The sequence below is a fragment of the Phaenicophaeus curvirostris genome, chromosome 2, assembly GCF_032191515.1.
Source record: "Phaenicophaeus curvirostris isolate KB17595 chromosome 2, BPBGC_Pcur_1.0, whole genome shotgun sequence".
Classification (NCBI taxonomy): Eukaryota; Metazoa; Chordata; class Aves; order Cuculiformes; family Cuculidae; genus Phaenicophaeus; species Phaenicophaeus curvirostris.
Window position 1 is genome coordinate 44,674,878 of NC_091393.1, and position 19,443 is coordinate 44,694,320.

Here is a 19,443-nt window from a genome sequence, read left to right on the forward strand (position 1 = left end):
ATGAGAAAAATCACATTAACGTAAATGATCTTCATGTCATTGTACTCAGATAAAATGCAGATAAGAAACAAAGAAACCTCCTATTTCCTCCCTGAAGTGACACCTGCCAAGAGCTTTTTCCTTGTCTCTCTTTCCTTTTCATTGCCTCTCATCAAATTTGAATGCAAACAGGAATACCACTATTCAGAGTGATTACATTTTAATTTCCCAAAGGCTTTACTTGCTCTTTAAATTCACCTATGTATTTCCCCAATAAGGAAGCACATGAGAAAATGACAGAGGTTTAGGACAATATCTAAACAGCAAGACTGCACTCATGTAATCAATCATTAATGCTGCATCTGTGGTATCACTGGCAACATAATGTTGAATCGGGCTGACTGAGACCACATGATATCTTGCCTGTGCTGGATTAAGAAGAACATGCAATAGCAATCTTACACTGCCTATAAGGGGGGCTGATAATATCTGAGCTGCTGCAGAGTCAAAAGACCCCAGAGAAACATTCCCCCCAGCCATTACTAAGCCTGGTGGCACAGGGCTTACTACTCTGTAACTGCGAGCTGCCTAGCCAAGTTCATCCCAGGTCATGACCTCACATCCCAGGATTCCACTGATTTTGACTGAGTAGCTCAGATCCTACAGCTGTATTTATTTTACTGCCAAATCATGGCAAGGTCTCCACAAGACCTGACAAGAACAAGTAGCAGCCTATTGTCTGGCAAGCAGGAGAGGGTTCTTTTCCTGCCCTCCTCCCTGCTCTGGGGGCTTCTGGCCCCTAGGCCAGTTCTGGCAAGCTGATTGTACTCCCCAGTATGGCAGAGATGTCCCAGCCAGGCTAAAAGGAAGGAGTTTGATGTCCATTTTGCTTGTTGAACCAGCCCATGGAAGTGACACAGTCCTTAAGCCAACGCACGAAGAAGAGCGTGTGCGGCTAGGGGCACAAGAGAGGAGTGAGAAGTGGAGCAGAACCTCCTTCCTTGTCAAAAGCTGCCCTTTCACTAGCTTTCACAAAAGCTAAACACAGGGATCCTTTACAAGCCCAGTCTAGGCCCAGCTCTCCCAGCTATGTACTGCTCCACATGGCAAGAGGGATCAGGGTTACAAACTTAACTTCAGAAGTTCTTTTTCTGGCTTAATCTTAGTGGAGGAAAAAAAAGCTTCATTGACTGATGCTTCCCCTAATTCCTCACTAGAAACCACTGTGGACCTGCACAGGGAAGTCGTTGCTGCTGAGGACCCAGTAACCTCTCTATGTGCATTTCAGGTAGTTTTGCCTGAGATGAGTTTTAGTTATGCTGAATGCCTCCTCGTAGCTGGAAAGCATTACTAAAGTGCCCATGTTTTAGTTTACTTCCCTCTGGAAGACGTGTAGTTTCCTTGTTCCGCAAGGAATCTAGGGCCAGGAAGAGGGGACAATTCGGAGATTTGCTTTGAAAGAACATTCCTGTCTGAACTTTCCGATATACAGTCAAAGACGACCTTCAGAGAATCAGGCATGCTGCATGTTCATTCCTGGAAACAGGACAGTGTCACTTAATAATTCGGGAAGATATAAGAAAAACTATTTGTAGTTCTAAAAGTAACCAGATGTCTAGAAATGTATGAGCTTCAGCTATACAAAAGCAATGCTCAAGAACAACCTAGAATAAACAAGATGGGTAAATATCTATTTGACTAATTATCGGTATCCCCAGCCCTCCTTCTCCTCCTATTTTTTAGCTTCTGTCCTGCTGGTTTCCACTTAAAGCCTATGGAAACACAGTTCCCATTACAGCTTCCACTGAGAAGTGGGCAGACGAGACAGAAGATAAGAGGATTTCCACAGGTTTTGCCATCCCATGTGTTCTTCATACAGGTTGGACAAAGCCTTGCAGGAAACACAAAAAGAGCTGCTGGTTACTTGGACTCACAGGCCAAAGAGCCACAGAGCATCAGCATCTACCACAGAGGCTGAAAAAGTGAAAAAGTACACACCAGGCAATGAAAACCAAAAATAAACAACGTCCCTTGCACAAAAATATGTTATTACTTAATCTGTTGAAGCTATTTTAGTTCATGCACGGTTATTTTTTAATAGGTGATTTTTTAAGTCAACTGATTCTTTTAGAAAGATATTTAGCAGTTATCCAAAGGTTATAAATCCCTGCTTTGGCACAAAAGGTTATATGTTATCTATTTTTACCTGTAAATGATAAAAGGAGTAAGTTTTATTGGTTAGAAGATGATCTAATAAAAATGAAGATTTTAAAAACACCATTTTCATCCCAACCACCTTGTATGGTCACTTTTCTCCTTTGATGTAGCTATTAATTTTGTATTTGTTAATACTTGATAAATGCTTTCAATAGGCTCTGTGGCTTCACATCTAGTGTAACCAGCACACGTTCAAGAAAAAACATGTTAAAACAAGCAGTATTCTCCATCTCTGTACTTTGCCCCTCTGCTCTACCCCCACATATTTTCTCCATGGATGAGAAACTAAGGCATGACACTGATGTCCAATCTGAGAGAGTACCACCCCTTACTTACTGAACCATAGATCTCTGGGAAGGTAAAATCCTATGCCACCAAGGGACACCTCTACACCTGCTCTTCTCTGATATTCTGCCCCAAATACAAGCTACTGAGCCTGATCACACACAGGACGAGGCACTGTAAGACTTTGGCTTTTTCTCTAATAATCCAGTCACTTTAAAGTTCAGGAACTACAGTAGGATGATGCATATCAGCACTGAAGAGGTTAGCTTTTGCCTAACGAGAATATTAACCCAGACTTCATCAAGCAGAACAAAACTCATGTCTTAAGAGATAAAAGCAAAATGTGTGCTTTATCTTACATGTTTCAGATCTTCCTGAAGAACAAATCACAGAATTACAACACAGGAACAGCTCACGTTAAGAAGAGTTCAAGAGAATTAGAAGTAGAACCACAGAATCATCTAATGGTTTGGGTTGGAAGAGACCTTATAGATCCCTGATTCCCACCTCCCTGCCATGGTCATGGACATTTTCCACTAAATAAGGTTGCTCAAAGCCTCATAGAACCTGGCCTCGAATACTTTGAAACAGAAAGAAACACTGTTCACCCAAATTAAGCCAACCCTGTGATGAAGCAATCTGATTGGTAGCGTCCTTCACAACAAAGAGCACACTAACCTTCATCAAGGTTATACTTCTAGTGATAGTACCACACAAACTTTAAAAATCATGCATACAGGGAAAGAGTTTGAAGTAAGAGAACCTTGTTCCTTCCTTGAAAAAAATGTAAGGAAACTGACTGCTACAAAGCATTGCAGTATTTCACGTTTAATGTGTCTATTTGGATGATGCAGAGTGTACCCTCAGCAAGTTTGCAGATGACCTCTAACTGGGAGGAGGGGCTGATAACACAACAGGGCCATGCTGCCATCCAGAGGGATCTCCACTGACTGGAGAAACAGTCTGACAGGAACCTCATGAAGTTCAACAAGGAGAAGGGCAAAGTCCTGCACCTGGGGAGAAACAATCCTATTCACTGTATGCCTGGGAGGCATCCTGCTGGAAAGAACCTTGGCAGAAAAGGACCTGGGGGTCCTGGTGGACACCAAGTTGAATATGGGCTAGCAAAGTGCCTGGGGGTGGGGGGGGAGGGGAAGGGGTGGGGGTGCACTAATGGTATTCTGGGCTGCATTAGGAGGAGTGTTGCCAGCTGGTTCAAGACAGATGATCCTTCCCCTCTACCCAGCACTGGTGATGCCACACCTGGAGACCTGGATTTACTGCCACGCTCCTCAGTACATGGGAGACATGCACACAGTGGAGAGCTTCCAACGATGGGCAACAGAGATGATGACAGGACTATGAGGAACAGGTGAAAGAATGGGGACTGTTCAAGCCTTGAGAAGAGAGGGCTTACAGGGGAATCTCATCTCACCTAAAGGGAGGGTGCAAGGAGGACAGAGACAGACTCTTTTTTAGTGGTGCCTAGTAACAGGTCGAGAAGCAATGGACACAAAATGAAATACAGGAGGGTCTGACTGAACACAGGGAACACTTTTTCACTGTGGGGGTGATCAGGCACAGGCATACATTGCCCAGGGAGGTTGTGGAGAGTCTGTCCTTGGGAGATATTCAGAAGCAATTGGAACACAGTCCTAGGCAATTGACTTTAAGTAGTTCTGCTTGAGAAGAGGGGTTGAACCAGATATCTCCAGAGGTCCACTCCAACCTCAACCATTCTCTGATTCTGTGATTTCAAATATAGCCCTGTGCAGCCAAGACTGCTTAACACAGAACGATGGAATTGAGCCTGTTCCAAACACTCTGCATGTCTACAATCTCATGCAAATCCAAGTAATGCTTCAAGTAATGGGAAAACTGAGTATATAAAGAAGTTCTGAAGGTGGGCTGAGGGTCCAAAAGAGTAGTGGTATTAATATCTGTATTCCAGGAATTCACCTTATGAACCAAGAATAGATGCCTCATCACCCTTCTCACTCACAGCTAACACACTGGCATACTCCTAACAGAAGTCTGGCAAGAGTTCAAAGGGACACTTAGCCAGGATAACAACATAAAGCCCACAAATTTCAATAACTTAGACTGTGAAATCTCTCTCCTCAGTTCCCCTGTCTGCTCTGAAATTCAGTCAATGCAAAGAAGCACACACCTAAAGGTCTGTATTTCCTGTATGAAATCCTTAAAGGAGTTTCAGAAAAGAAAGGCAGAAATATCACTGTCAGATGTAATTCCATAGTAGAAAATGCACCTGATGGCAAACTAAGTCCAGTCAGAGAAACAAAGAATACCACCACAAATATCACCAAAACTTGAACCAAATTACTTAAGACAAGAGACTGTTGGTCAAGCCAAAGCAAACAGAAGAAAAAATAGAAGAAACAAAATAACTTTCTTCATAATAGTAAACTCACACAAACAGGTCAGTTTACCAGAACTTGTGATGTCTGGGTCAGAAGACAGAAGAGGAAAACATGTGGAAGAAAACTGCCTTGATTTTACTAGCTTGGATTTACCAGGGACATGAAGACAATTCCATATTGGAACTATAAATCAAGACACAGGCCTTCCCTTGCTTTGACTCCACAGCAGAGTCTGGGTTGGATGAAGAAATGTTAAAAAGAAATAAAAAACTATATTCAGCTAGTGAAAACATCAAAATTCATTATAATTTATGACTTTAATATAACTTAGAAACTTATCATTAAAATCAGACATATAGTACAGCTATTCACAGATTATTAACAAACATTACGGTTTCTTTTTTCTTATTTTTCTCCCCATCTTTAACACTAATCTACATTTTCTTCTAACTGATCTATGCCAGATACACTACAGAAAATAAAACACACCTATTTCCTGCTGATTATGCAGTATTCAATAGCATAACGTTGTTTTGTACAATTAGTCTGTTAACAACCTATAGCTACTTTTTAGGAAAACAAACTTGGGAAAGCATACAAACAGTTTACATGAAGTGTAACTCCTTATCATATCATTTGAGACAGTAGTACCCTTGGGTGGTTTTTGGTTTTTTTTTTACAATCAGAGCAACAAACTGCTGTTTCATGAAAATAAAATCTAAAAAGACAGACTTGGCACTCAAGTGCATCTTCTAAATCCAGTGCAGCCAAAGAAACTGGCAGTTTCATTCAAAATCACTGCAGGACTGTCTAAGGGCAAGACAGTCCAAAAAGGAGCAAATTAAAATGGGATTACTCTAGAAAGTTTTGCTGGCAAACCACATAAGTATACAACATCAGCTTCATCTTCCCCTGCTTGCCACTTTTAAGGTTCCAGGTCAACCAAGAAGTTGATTATAACTACTGTGATGAAAACTTGCTCGTTTCTTGATGCAAAATACCACTTTTCAGAAAAATATTGCCAATTTACGGCAATATTCCAGTAGTTTTTAAGAACTCTGAACAATTACACTGTGAAAGAACTGGTTGCAGGGCAAAGATTTTACTGACTGAAGAGAGCAATGCTATTTGGTACTACAATTTGGAACACCTGCACAATTGCTTATAGCAAAAATATATATCAGCCAGGACATGGGTAGTATAATTCCATGTTAAGGAGTAAAAGGAGCAGAAAGACTTTGAAATCACAATACACTTGTTCTCAAAAGCAAGAACTAAAGAAACTGTGTCTTCTTGTTCACTCTTCCTCTGCATATCACAGCTACTGTTCCTCCCAGTAACTCCTTCGAGTTCCAGCACAGACAACCCTGAAGCCTTCAAGAAACCACCTTCCCAGAAATTGCCAATTTACCAGCCAATAAGCAAAAATATATAGAGATGATTAATCAGATGGATCTATTCTGAAGGGTAAGTCAACTACCAGTAATGACAGCACCACGGTTCCTGTAAAAGGAAGGAGAAAGGGAGATTTTCTTCCATGTGTATCCAAGATTGACAGCTATGCCATAGAAACTATGTAAAAAGAATCAATACAGTGCAGCCATTGAGCTGGAAGCTGAAGACCAGCTCTAAGGAAAGGTGAGACAAATCATTGACTGGAACTACTTTTGGTAAAATGTCATAACTGAATTACAAATCCCATCCTCGTCCAACTTTTCTTCAAAAAATTAATCAGAGTAATTGATTAGTCTGTAAATTTACACCATCTCTCCCAGGTAATGCATTGGTAATAAAGATTAGAACTCTACTGAAAGTAATTCTTCTGTTATAATGAGATAATTATGTTTTAATGAGATATACATTATATAACTTCAAATTTCCATTATCAAGACTAACTTACGGACTGCCCACCAGAAAATTATTGTATGCCTCTACATCTATATTATGGTACGACATGTCTGTTCAGATGTAAAATATGTAAGGATCTCAGCTAGCTACATACCCTAACACCCAGATTTTTAGTTACTGGGCAACAACTCCGGTTCCTCATCCTTCACTCTCTAATAATCAGTGTTGTCAGTAAAGTTAGGCTTCTACAAATGAAGACCGTATCATTATTCAAAATCATCTGGAAGCTACACTAAAACCATGACAAAGTAAATTGTGTTTCATGGGTTTTTTTCCCCTTCTCTGGCTGTGAGAACACAGAGATCAATACTCTTCAGCATAACAATTCTGCAGCGAAATTTTCATTTGCTACAAACAGCAACAAAAAGGCCCCAAGCACACCCTGTCACTTTCAGTTTAGAAGGAAACGCACTAATAAACTCTTCCCCCTGGGTCATCTCTGACAATGGGCAATACTACGCCAGCTCTTATTAAAGGCAATTCGTATCAGTGGCCCAAAAATTTCCTTTAAAATTATCATCTTTTGAATCCATGCAGCACGATGTCAGCTTTAAAGTGCCACTGAGATATAGGACCTATCATTATGGTTAATTTTCAGTACAGTTTTAACACCAGGGTAGCTGATCCCTAAGGGCATGCTTTTTTGGCTAACAAGATTTATTTAGTGGTTGCCCAGACAAACAAGAAAATATATTACTGTATATTGCTTTTCAAATATAACAGCAAGCAATAAATCCTACTATAAAACATAAATCCTTGTTTCCCACCATGATGTCATATAGATGAAAATGTTTTTAGAGGAGTAATAATTTTCTTTTCTTTTCCATTTTTTTTTAAGTTATATGTATTTTCAAAAACCTTGGGCTTCCAATGCAAGAAGCACACAAAAAGTAAAATTAACCTTAAAATACAGAACCTATATAGTTGGCGTATATATAGCTAGGTATCAAGTTTATGTTTCAAGACATAAAGATGGTATTCTCTATCAAATGATCCAAGCTAATCAGCAGAACAATACGATGCACTGCAAAGAGAGTATCACAATGTTCAATATTGTTATATCATTTTTTTGAAAGAAGTGGTGGTTTAAACACTATTTCTATTATAATAGAAAAAAGAATTAGAAAACTTCATTTATTGGATAAATACATCCATTTGCCCTGCTTTTCTAATAACAAAACAGAAAGTCTGTTTTCATGTTGTAACAGGACTAATTTCATTATATTAAGCCATCTTGAACTTTGCTAGACAAAAGGCACATTAACAGAATAAAAATAGCTGTTAACATAGTGCTTAAACCCTCATATGGTCAGCAAAGCCCATTTTTATTGATGTTATATAGAAGGCATAAAACATATTTAACCTCAATCAACTGGTCTCCCAGGGAAAACACTCCTGCAAGCAAATGCCAGATACCAAATATCTTAGAGTACTTCCACTACTTTTATTTCTGCAATCTGAGGACGAACTTCCTTTCCCTGTACCTGCTCCAGATGCAGTTGCTGACCATTAACGAGCCAATTGCTGGACCAGCAAGTCAAGTGAGAGTCTGTCATGTGCCCAACCCCTGTGTTTCACTGGCCAAAAAAGGCTCCACACCAGTCAGCAGCATCACAAGCAGATGTTGTACATGCACTTCTTTTTCTCACTTCAAAAGATGTTACACCTTATCACAACTAAGAGTGAAATGGGCAATTTCACAGGTGATACTATTAGGAAAGGAGAGCTTCCATAGCTTACTCCAGGCCAAACAACAGTAAGTGACTTTTGGAACCAAATTCTGCCCTCCATAATCAACCATAACCTTTGCCCATCAGATGACACACTTCCAAAACACAAAATACATAAATAAATCACCAACTTAACATCACCACACACAAGCTATGGTTGTACCCCAACAGATCTCTGAATGAACTGTAACAAAAAAGTATTTAAGCAGAAAAAAAGGCAAGTTTTTTATTTTTTTCCTCCTACTTCAGAAACTGGAAATCATCACAGAAATCTTCAGAATGCTCTCACGGTAACTGAAAGTTCACAACTATTTTTACACACCTGTCTCCCAGGTAACAGAACAATGTATTATTTGCTGTACTACTAGCCTGCACAAGGCAACATGTTTTAAAAGGGAAAGTTAATTAAGTACAATGGAATCTCTACTATTTGTAAAAATATTTAAGGAAATTTAAGCAGTTTTCACCTCAGCTACAATAAACAGCATCCACAGAATAGCATACAGGCATGTTAAACACATTGCAGGATGAGAGTTTTTTCACAGATGCATTCTATGGAAAACAATCCTAAGAAGTTTTGTAAATCAGTCCTTCATTTTATGACAATTTCAGAAGCTTCAAAGGGCTATGTTTGTATGATCATTTCAGATCAAGGCAACTGTAGGCTAAATGAAAGGTTTAAGTAGAAAGCACTGGTATTAAGAGCATCTAAATGGATAAAATCAAAGCATTACAAACTTTACCTCGAACAATAAGTTGAGCAAAATTTGACACTCCTGAGCCTCTCTCTGACTGAGTTACGCAGCGGTATAAATCCTGGTCGGTTTTTGTCACCTCTTGCAACTTAAAGGTAGCAGCAAATCTTCTGTGATTGATATTTTTAGTCTGAGCAACTGGAATATCTTCCCCGTTTCTTCTCTGAAAATAAGTGAAACCAAGACAGAATTATCTCCTAAGAATACAAAAGACATTTATCATGATCATCACACACAGAGTACATAAAAACTCGCAAAGCATTCCCATGGTGGAAAAGCTCAGTGCTGAGGTCCCATTAAGAGATAAGCAGTACTCAACAGCATTTCAGAATCAAGTTTAGGGGTGAAAACCACCATCATGGTTTCACACTGCAACAAAACACAACCACGACATTCTCAGCTGCTGTTACTTCACCGATGAAACCACAGGAGAGCCCAACAGTAGCAGCTGTACCCCTAAGAAAATTCATTCAACTTTAAATAACAGATACACTGGCTGTATTGCAAGAAATAGTTAAACAAACCTGGCATTGAGACATTTCATAGGTTTTCAATAGCTCTTTTTAAGCAACCAGCCAATGTCTCATTTTTAACGCTCCCCTTTTATCTGCCTAAATTCAATACCTTCTAAAACCGTGCCTTTGTTATACTAAACACCACCTAGCTACCTAAAGCTAGTTGAAATTTAAAAGGGAGGGAAGGAAGCTACTAAAAAAGGAATTACGCATACCTCAGTTAAAGGAAGGAGTTTAAAGAAATCTGAAAAAAACATAGCTACCACAAATCACTGGAAAATTTAATCTGTCTGGAGCTGCAGGGAACGGTGAGAGGTCAGTAAGGTAGAAACAGTTTGAGCTCTTTTGTGACCCTTTTTCCTTATTCCCATTCATAGCAAATGCTCAATTTTTACTTTAGTCAAAGAAAAGACCCTCCACCAAAAGTTAACATTAAAAGAGAAAGAAAAAGAAACAAAAAAACCCCAAAACGTGCACCAAGTGAACAAAATATGTTCCTGCTCTCACCCTTGAATCAACTCCATGTTATTTCCCTGACGAGGACACAGTTTCTGAGCGCTCAGCTTTACTCAGTCACCAGAAAGACATCATCATTTCCTTGTAACTGCATCACCTGCTTTGCTCAATACATGGCAAAACGTGACCCCCATGCATGTTCTTAGCTCTAATCAACCCTTGGAATGTGAAACTTCATTGAGGTCCTAAGCTCTGAGCTTTCTGTCTAACAAAAGAAGTAGCACTGCTGAGCCACAAAATTTAATAACCTGAAAGCCTTTAGCAAAAATAGAAAAGGGAGAAAAAGGAAATGAGTTAATGCTTTATGTCTATATTCACTAGCCTCCTGTCACAGGCAGGAATATTTCATAACACTCAAACACTTTGTTTTACATGTACCCTTTGTGATCTCAGCACAGGTTAGTTCATCTCTAAACAGTTTTGTGATGGGTACATCAGCACTGCTACAAAATCACTGTAACAAGTCTTCATTTTAACTATTAATACATTTTAACCGATGAATTTTAGCTTCTGCCATTTTTCTTGCAGCAGTCAAAGCACCCTTTCCACACTTCCCTGCAATCCTTGGGTGAAAAATGTTCATTTATACCAAACCTGGCAGATTTCCAGTTCTTTCCATCACTGGTATTCTACTACAATGACCACACTACCACCCTTATCAACAGCAGGCTTATTGGTGTGACTCTTCGTCATTCCACGAAGACATCATCCATTTCCCCTGCCACTCTTTTTCCCATTAGAGCAGGAATAGCTGGAAGCTGCTACCCAGAGGTAAGCTCAGGCTGCGAGACCAGGCCAGAAAGCACGGTGAGATGTGAAGAGTGAAAACTAATCTCCAAATAGAATGGCAATGAGATGCTTCCGAAGGGTATTCACACTTCTCCTTCCTAAATCAAAGTCACCAGCCTGTAACCAACAAAAGCCTGCTTATCACATGGATGGTATCTGAAGGGATGTTCAAAAGGGTAAAAGCAAGGGAAGCTGGGCACTTGGAAACCTAGATCCACTGCAGAGTAGCCAAGTCGCCCTGTGGCAGGCACTGGCTCCCTTCTCAGCTCTGCAAATACCCACCTCCTGTTAATTATAATTACCAAAGTTTGCTGATTCCTGCAAAGACTCATACAAATGAATAGCCTTATTGAACTTCAGGGATCAATGAAATTATTAAATAATAATACCATAGGAGTGAGGGGTTATGAGGAAGGCTTTATTTTGGTGCTACTTAAGTTAAAGTAAAATTATTTTGCATGAGGTACACCTCTCCCTTCACTTAGCTGGCTTCCCCGATAGCCAAACTAAATCCAAAAGCAGGATTTTCAAGCTGCTTTCCCCAAAGTATCAACCAAAGGCTTGGCTGATGCCCCGTGGAATGATAACTTAATACAAAATATGGATATACTGCCTTGAAGTAACCAAAATACTTAATGGTGTTTTCTTCCTCCTGTGTTTTATCATGCCCCTGCCCCGAGGGCTCTCATCCCCTCACCACAGTCAGCCAGCAAAGGGATGTCCAACCCCTCCACTACACAAACCTTGCACAGGATTGTTCTAATAACCAAGCAGCACACAATAAACAGAAGGCGTTTTGTTAAAAATTATACGACAGCAGACTTGACAAGTAATTCACTTAATACAGTCATTCTTGCTCTGCTATGAAGGGAAAAATAAATATTAACAGTTTTCCAAAATGAAGGACACTCTTCACTAAGTTCTGTGTTTTAAATCTGAATGCCAAGAATTTAATCTGCAGCAAAGAAGCACATCCAAGCTTAATGTGTAAGATAATTTACTCTCCAAACCTGAGAACTTGCTTACTTAAACTCATCTGCACACCACGTTGAGAGAAAAGCGAATTGGGCTCCTACTTAAAATGAAATATCAACACACTTTCAGAGCAATTAATCAAAAAGAAATTTAACAAGCTTTACAGTTCTACTTCAACAACCAAACCTAGGCTTTTCTTTTCTATTTCCATCAGTGATTTCCTACCACTTTATCTTACAAGGCTTAGAGTGGTTCTCACATTTCTTTGTATTAGGATTTGTTTCTCGGGAATCCAACAGCACATTTACATCTTCAAAGTCCTTCTTCACATACAGCTTATCCATTAAAATATTTTTCTGTCATTAAAATGATAAAAAGTTCAAACAGATGAGAGTTCTCACTTAAAAATGAATGTTAAAGAAAATGTATCCATTTTCGGACGTATCCCTTTACACTGGTAAGCCATTAGCCAGTCAGAGTTCAGATGCACTGCTACAATCTCTTAATTAAATTTTCTTTTTAATGTCAGGGCATTACTACTGATTTTAAAGGAGAGGAAAGAAAAGCAGCAGAGCTCTCTGCTTATTAGAGGGTTCCTGGTACATACTGTTTCAATTTATGTCCTGCTCACACTAAACAGAGCTTGAAAATGCTGCTCAATTAGGTTTTAAAAATTCAATTTAAAATTAATGTGGAGTTATACTAATAGGTAATGGCTGTACCCTGTGTGATCCTTAGTTCCTCCAGTCCCTTGCTGTCTGATTTGATAACCCTGAATTGCTCATTTAGGAGAGGTCACCACCTCTTCTGCTTTTGTGAAAATAACTCTAGGCTTCACAAAGTACTATGCTTTATAAACACTTGATTAAAAGAATTATAAGCATGTAGGAAAATCTCCTTAATTCTAGCATTTCAGGCACTTAAAATTATGACTTTAAATAAGTCTCTATGACTTCAAGGATATTTTTAATTTCACAGGAATATGATTTTGTTTTCACAAAATTAAATAAGATCATCTAGATTTTAAAACAAAAGTCAACAGTAAAGTCTATGCAGTTTAAAAAACAATCATAGGCAAATTAATAATTAGCCTTAAATTTATCTTTGCTGTCTCATGAAAGAAATCAAGGATTTAATAAACATGAAATGAAATTTCAGTGGATCCTGCAGAACCTGGATAGAACCTGAAGCATCTATACACCAACATCTTATGTAATTGGTAGAATTTACATTCATTTCTAACTTTCTAGTACCAAGTTAAAACTTATGTACATTGCTCTCTAAGCTTTTCAGGTTGAAAAGTAGTGGGGTTTGCTTTATTGTTTAAATAGCAACAAGATCCCGTAACTTTCTGGGCCGATGTGCCCTCAAAATTTTGCTGAACTCTTTTTTTCATACCACTGATTTTTATCAGCCTAGACAGCTCAACCTTACACATCTACATCCCTTTCTTAGTGTAAACACCTTAAAATAAGTCTGCTCCACTGCTAATAATTACAGTCAACTCTGGTTGCCTTCTCAGGCTCTCGGCTCGATGCCTGGATGCCTCCAGAGATCAGAGGATGTCAACACTTTGGCTGCAGTGACACACACATTACTCTGGCTGTAGTGCGCACTTCAGCTGGCCCCCACTCCCTCCCTCCTTGCCTTCATTCCTATGGTCATGCAGAAAATTGACCTGGAATTAAAAAAAAAAAAAAAAAAGCCTTCTGGGAAAACATCCTTTTCCCCCCATATATTATCATCACCAAATGGATTAGCTCATGATTGCATTCACTTCATGGCCACAGGGAGCAGACGGGAGGGCAGGATCTGTGCAGGGAGCAGGGCACAAGTAGAGAGTTTGTCCGAGCAACTTAGTCCCGAAGGTGCAATCAAAACTTCAGTGGAAAGCAGAGGGGCTAGAAGGATGCCCCCAGGAGCCTGGGGAATTGCACTGCTTCAAGGAAAAGGGAATTTGTAAATAATGTACTCCACATTTTTTGCAGCTTTACTCATTGTATAAAGAGAGACATGCTGTTTTTTTACAAGAGGGAAAAAGGTTGAACACGGATAGTTTGAATGCCATTAATAATGCGCCAAAAGCTATTTTCAAAAAATAAAACAACATGAGAGGAATAAATGCTACAAATTACTACAGTTTTTAAATTTTACTTACATACAGCTGTCTGGCATTTTAACAAATAGCATATGCTTTTACTGCATATTTAGGACACAATTTCCAAATGAAGAAAAATCTATCTTTCTAACAAATATTGTCTATTTCTATTTCATTATTTTACAGAAATGTTTCAATATATTAGTAGGGATTTAAAACTTATTAAACATACTAGAAAGGTAATAAAGCGTGACATCTATTTATCCTATGAAATGATAATTTTTTTCCCCACCCACCAAAGAACAAATGACTGAAAAGAGGGAGTTTTCATTCAGTTTTATTTACAAATATGTGATTTAAACTTAAGAAATAACTTTTTTCACAAAGAACAAGAATTGGAACTATAGCTTGAATAATATGCCTGGATAGTTCTATATTCTTAGTATATAAGAAGATAAAAATCAAGCAAACAAAGAAATTCATGTGAAAGCACGAAGTTAAAACTTTTTTTTCAGTGGGCAATTAATGCAACTTACTTTTACTTGTCCCTATACCCAAGGCAAACAAGACTAAGATCCAACACTCCAATGAACCACACAGTCAGTTATTAGCAGGAAAATCTGTGTTGCACATATATACTGAAAATGCTGAATACATGTGACAAGCTAAGTTTTACCCTGTATTCTGCACTGCAGTACAGAGAAATCCATGATTACTTTAAATGCCTTGGTTACATGCACTGCTGTTACTCAAATTTGTCCACTTTGAAGTAGCTCAATTTCTATCATGCTGCACTGAACCTCCTACGGAAGAAAGCAAGGGTTCTCATGAAATAATCTAATTGAGAGGCATCTGGCCCTTCAGAGGTGGTAATCCTAATTTATTTTATTATAATGAAATCCACCGGAGGCAAAATAGCTAAGTTCATACTACAGTGTCCCTAGCTGTTCCAATACACAAATAAAAAATATGCTCCTTTTCTCTGGACATTTTAAATCCTCTTATTTTAAACCTAATCTAACACATGCTACAAAAATCTATACTTTTTAGGGGAAAAAAAAGCTTTTCAGAAAGCTATAGTTGCTGATTTTATTTTTTTTTTACGAGAAAACATAATTCACAGAAATACAAATTCTGGATGCAGTGATTAAAGATCTATATCACCTTGAGCAGAGCGTGATGAATTATAGTATTCGTCCTGCAGCTCAAAATAAAAATTCTGATTAGTTAGAACAGAATAAAGGAAAAAAGTTGCAAACAACCCAGCTACTGAAGACCAATGCCACACAAGATAGTTTCTCAAGCACTCCTCAGGAGATGATTTTACCCTTTTCTAAAAGCAGCTAAGTATACCAGCTGCTCTTATTCTTCTGTAATTCCTTAAGTCCTGGAGCTATTTGAGGAAACTAGGGCCTGGGACATTAGGGTACCTACCACACATCATAACAGTAAGAAGGAGACAACCTGAATGCATGTCTTATCAGACAAGACTTGCAGGATTCAACAATTAAGGAATTTATAACAATAAATGTTTTAATAAAATTAGTTTAATTTCAGGTGCCTGATTTACAAGAGTTTAAGCCACTGGCTGGCTGAGGAACACTAGCAGGACTACACAGAGTGAACAAAGCTCCCCTGCCACTGGTTTAGCTGTAAACTGCCAAGTGACAAGAGGAGAAGGCAGTATTTCTGGTGTTACAGGTGGTCAGTGCCTCCAGCACCACTACGGACATAGGCAGCAGAGCCCCCAGTACCTGACCCTCCAGCCATCACACATGAAAGAAGCAGTGTTCCTAGGGAAGACCTACAGGGCAACAACCTCAAAGGCTGCCATGTAAGCTAAATCACTGGTAGCTACACTGGCTGGAGGACTTAGTTAACTGGGGCAGAACTAAATTAAAACCAGGAGGATTATAGTATTTCACGTTGTTGAAACCTAAGATGACCGGGCACCTAGGGAGTACTGCCATATTTATCCAAGAAGCCGATAAATTGGGGATGAAGAGAGGGAGAATGGTTCATGTAGGGTTAAATGACATAGATAGCATCAAAGGTGAATACAGAGTGAAAAGACACAGACCTTTGTGAAAAAAACAAGTTAGAAGGAGAACTTCAAGTATGAAACTAGTATTTTTCATCTGTAAATATTCTTATTAACCATGTCAGAGTCAGTGGTGTGTGATACAGAATAAACTATAAGTCAAGTCATTTACAAGGAGCTTGATGTATCACTTCAAGGCAGCTTTTCATACATCTCTGAAAAAACATTCAGAAAAACAGAATATGTATCACAGAACATAAATATGATGAGGTGAAAGTGCAGGTAAAATAGACAAGTCACTGCAAAAAAGGAGTTTGGTCCTCTATGCTTCCTTATTCTGTTGCTCACTTTTGATAAAAACCTCTTCTACATGTGAAAACAAGCAGTGATGAGAAAAAAAACTAGGGAAGTAAGTCTCTGTGCAAGCCTCAAATGCAACAGAGAAAGAATTTTATGCTACTTGACCACTGTCAGTAATAAAAATACAGTTAAGATGATGTAGACTTGAGCAGCATTTTACCAGCTGAAGAAAGAAGGTTTGGTATAAACAGACCTATTTGCTGTAGAAATCAGTATTTGTTTGGGGCAAATGATGCTGATGATCAAAAAAGTCTGCTTTTTCCTCGGAGGCTCACCCATCTCTCCTGCTGCCCAGGGAGAAGAGCAAACCCAGAGCAATCAGTCCCCTTTCCTCCCGAAGACTCCTCACAACATCATGGCTTTGACTCCTCCTTAGGTCAAGTTGGCCTGACTGACTTATTTCAGCTCAACTCCAAAAAGCATCAAACTCGACAGTTACCGAGTAGCAAAAAGGGGACCAAAAGTCTCCAACACAGTTCCCCAGTTGAAATCCTGTCAGTGATAACAAAGCACTTCCTATGAACTTCCTCTAAGCCCCATAAAAGAAAAAAACAAAATAACAAACCTTCTCTAATATTCAGAGTGTACTCAGCTCCCCTTAACTTTCAGAGGTCATCAAATTTGTGCAAACCACAAAAAAAATTCTTCAAATATAATGAAAGGGGTGAATAGGCAGGTACACTGTAACAAGTGTTTTATCATCAAACTAAAGAAACTGTATCATAACTAGTTAATTAACTGTATCAAAATGCAATGGGATATCAAAAGGCAAAATTACATTAGAAAACTATGAAAAATTTGAAGTAGAAAAAGTATGCAAACTACATAAAACAAAGCTAAAGTGGCTCTCCTGTTCTAGATACATTTTTTTCTCAGACCCCAAGCAAGCTTCTAAAACTCTTCTAAAACTGCATTTAAAAGGTTTACCCCAAACGCCCACAACCCATACTTAAAGCCCCCTAGTGCAGACCAATTCTTTCCTTTACCTTCCGGGTATAGTGGGAAGAAAGGAATTGTATGGCACAACTTCTTTCCTCTGAGAGGAAATACTGTCCTTCCAAAAAGCAAACCAAAACAGTCACCGTTGTGTCCCTCAATCCCCTGCCAGAGACACAGGCTCTCACATATACTCTCCAGCCTAAATTCCTGAAACACTGCATTGGTTCTACACAATGATGTGCCCAAACGTTGCATCACAAGACACCATCTACATGCGCTCAGTCCAAAGACTCATAAAAGAGTGTGCATATGCACTATCTAGCAAGAAAAATGTATGTTAAACATCAAATCACATTCTGTGATGACAAGCACCAAAGCCCAAGATGCTGGTAAACAAGGTAGTAAGGGTTATGACAGCCTCCTCAAGAAAGGACGTGTGACTTGGCCAGTTGTTTGAGCCCAAACAGACAACCGTGCAGATGCTTGTTCATCCTCTGTTAACAGTTGGTACCGCTGGGAGGTCAGTCCAATTCCATTGTTTTTACAGCAATTTGCATTTTATTTTCCATAATGCTTTTTAATTTCACTTTTTTTTCAATTATTACTTTCAGGCAATTGCTTTAATTATCTGTTATTCCACAAGGAACGACATTCTCCTCTGGCTGAGAGAGGGGCTGCATCAGACCACATTAGCACTGACAAGCCTCTACACAGGCGAGAGCGGGGCTGCTGCGCCAGCCTTGGCAGCCCAAGTGGAGCGGCGGTTAGCCAGCACCCACAGCTATTGCTGACAGATTGGCCCGCTCCACACCACTCTGATAGCAATGTGCACAGGATTACCAGGCACATATTAAACTTTTAAACGTGTGCACCACGCCTTTGAATTTCAGATTCGCCAAAGCAAATGGTATCACTGCAGACTGTGGCAAAACACATCCGACTGCAAAGCCAGAACAAGCTGCTTTCCCTAATCCAATGCTATATTAATGCAAAGCTCAGCAGTGATGGATGGACTCATTAGTGCTGCAGTTATGGCCATCTGAACCAAGTGCCAAGACATATGGTTTAACAGATGTTCTAGCAAAAAGCTCCATTCTCCGCACTGCACGAGTGTCCAGTTAAACCGGACATCGATAAGACACTGAAAATCGTATTGGGCTTCTGGGAGCCACAATTGTTCCCAGCTCGGGAAGCTATTACACACAGCCCGATTATGCAAAAAACCCTATTGCTCTGATATCCCAATTAGATTCACAGAACAAATGCTGGACAATACGCACACTGCTTTCCGGAGTCTTTGTGTACCAAATGTTATTTATTCCATTTAGCCAAATCCTATTTCTCCACTGTCTTAGCAAAGAAACAGAGCTTAAAAAACTTGGAAGCTTTCGCTACACAGAAATCTCCAAATCACATGGGCAAACAGCATCCACTCTCACCCCTACATTCAGAATACCCTATGTGTGCTATTCTTTCAAATATTTAATATTTAACACATATCCATCCCAAGCACAAAATTAACATGTACAAGTGACTCTTGTTTGCGAGGTTATTTATTGACATAACTCCACTGGAATGCATGGCATTTCACTGGGGGGTCAGGAACAGAATAGAAAGGTGGCCCTATATATAGCAATTCAGCAAATCAATGTGAAAAAAGCAGAAAGCTGCATCGAATGTTAATAAAGCCTTATTCTTTAAGTGTCTTCTCAAAGAAAGATGATTCATAGGCTTTAGAAAAAGAGAAAATCAGCAGAAGTGGGCAACATCTGATCAGCTACGTGGTCTATGGATGCTGTATTCAACCTTTTAAGATTACATGCACACGCACACTTATATTCACCTTCTACAGGAAAAAAAATTTCAGCAAGAACTGCTAACTCCTGAAGCTTTTAAGACAGAGCACACCAAAACACAGCAGGCAGGAGATGTAGGTTATCACCTTGAGTTTGGGG

The 19,443-nt window shown here is 39.2% G+C and overlaps 1 protein-coding gene across 10 annotated transcripts in view; it reads right to left on the reverse strand.

Moving 5' to 3' along the window:
- Window positions 1–19,443, reverse strand: part of PTPRK (protein tyrosine phosphatase receptor type K) — a 392,967-nt gene that overhangs the window by 201,578 nt on the left and 171,946 nt on the right. For all 10 annotated transcript variants that reach the window (XM_069851848.1, XM_069851839.1, XM_069851847.1 and 7 more), the window contains exon 6: window positions 9,244–9,418. In XM_069851848.1, the coding sequence (XP_069707949.1) occupies window positions 9,244–9,418 (175 nt within the window). The remainder of the gene's footprint in view (window positions 1–9,243; window positions 9,419–19,443) is intronic.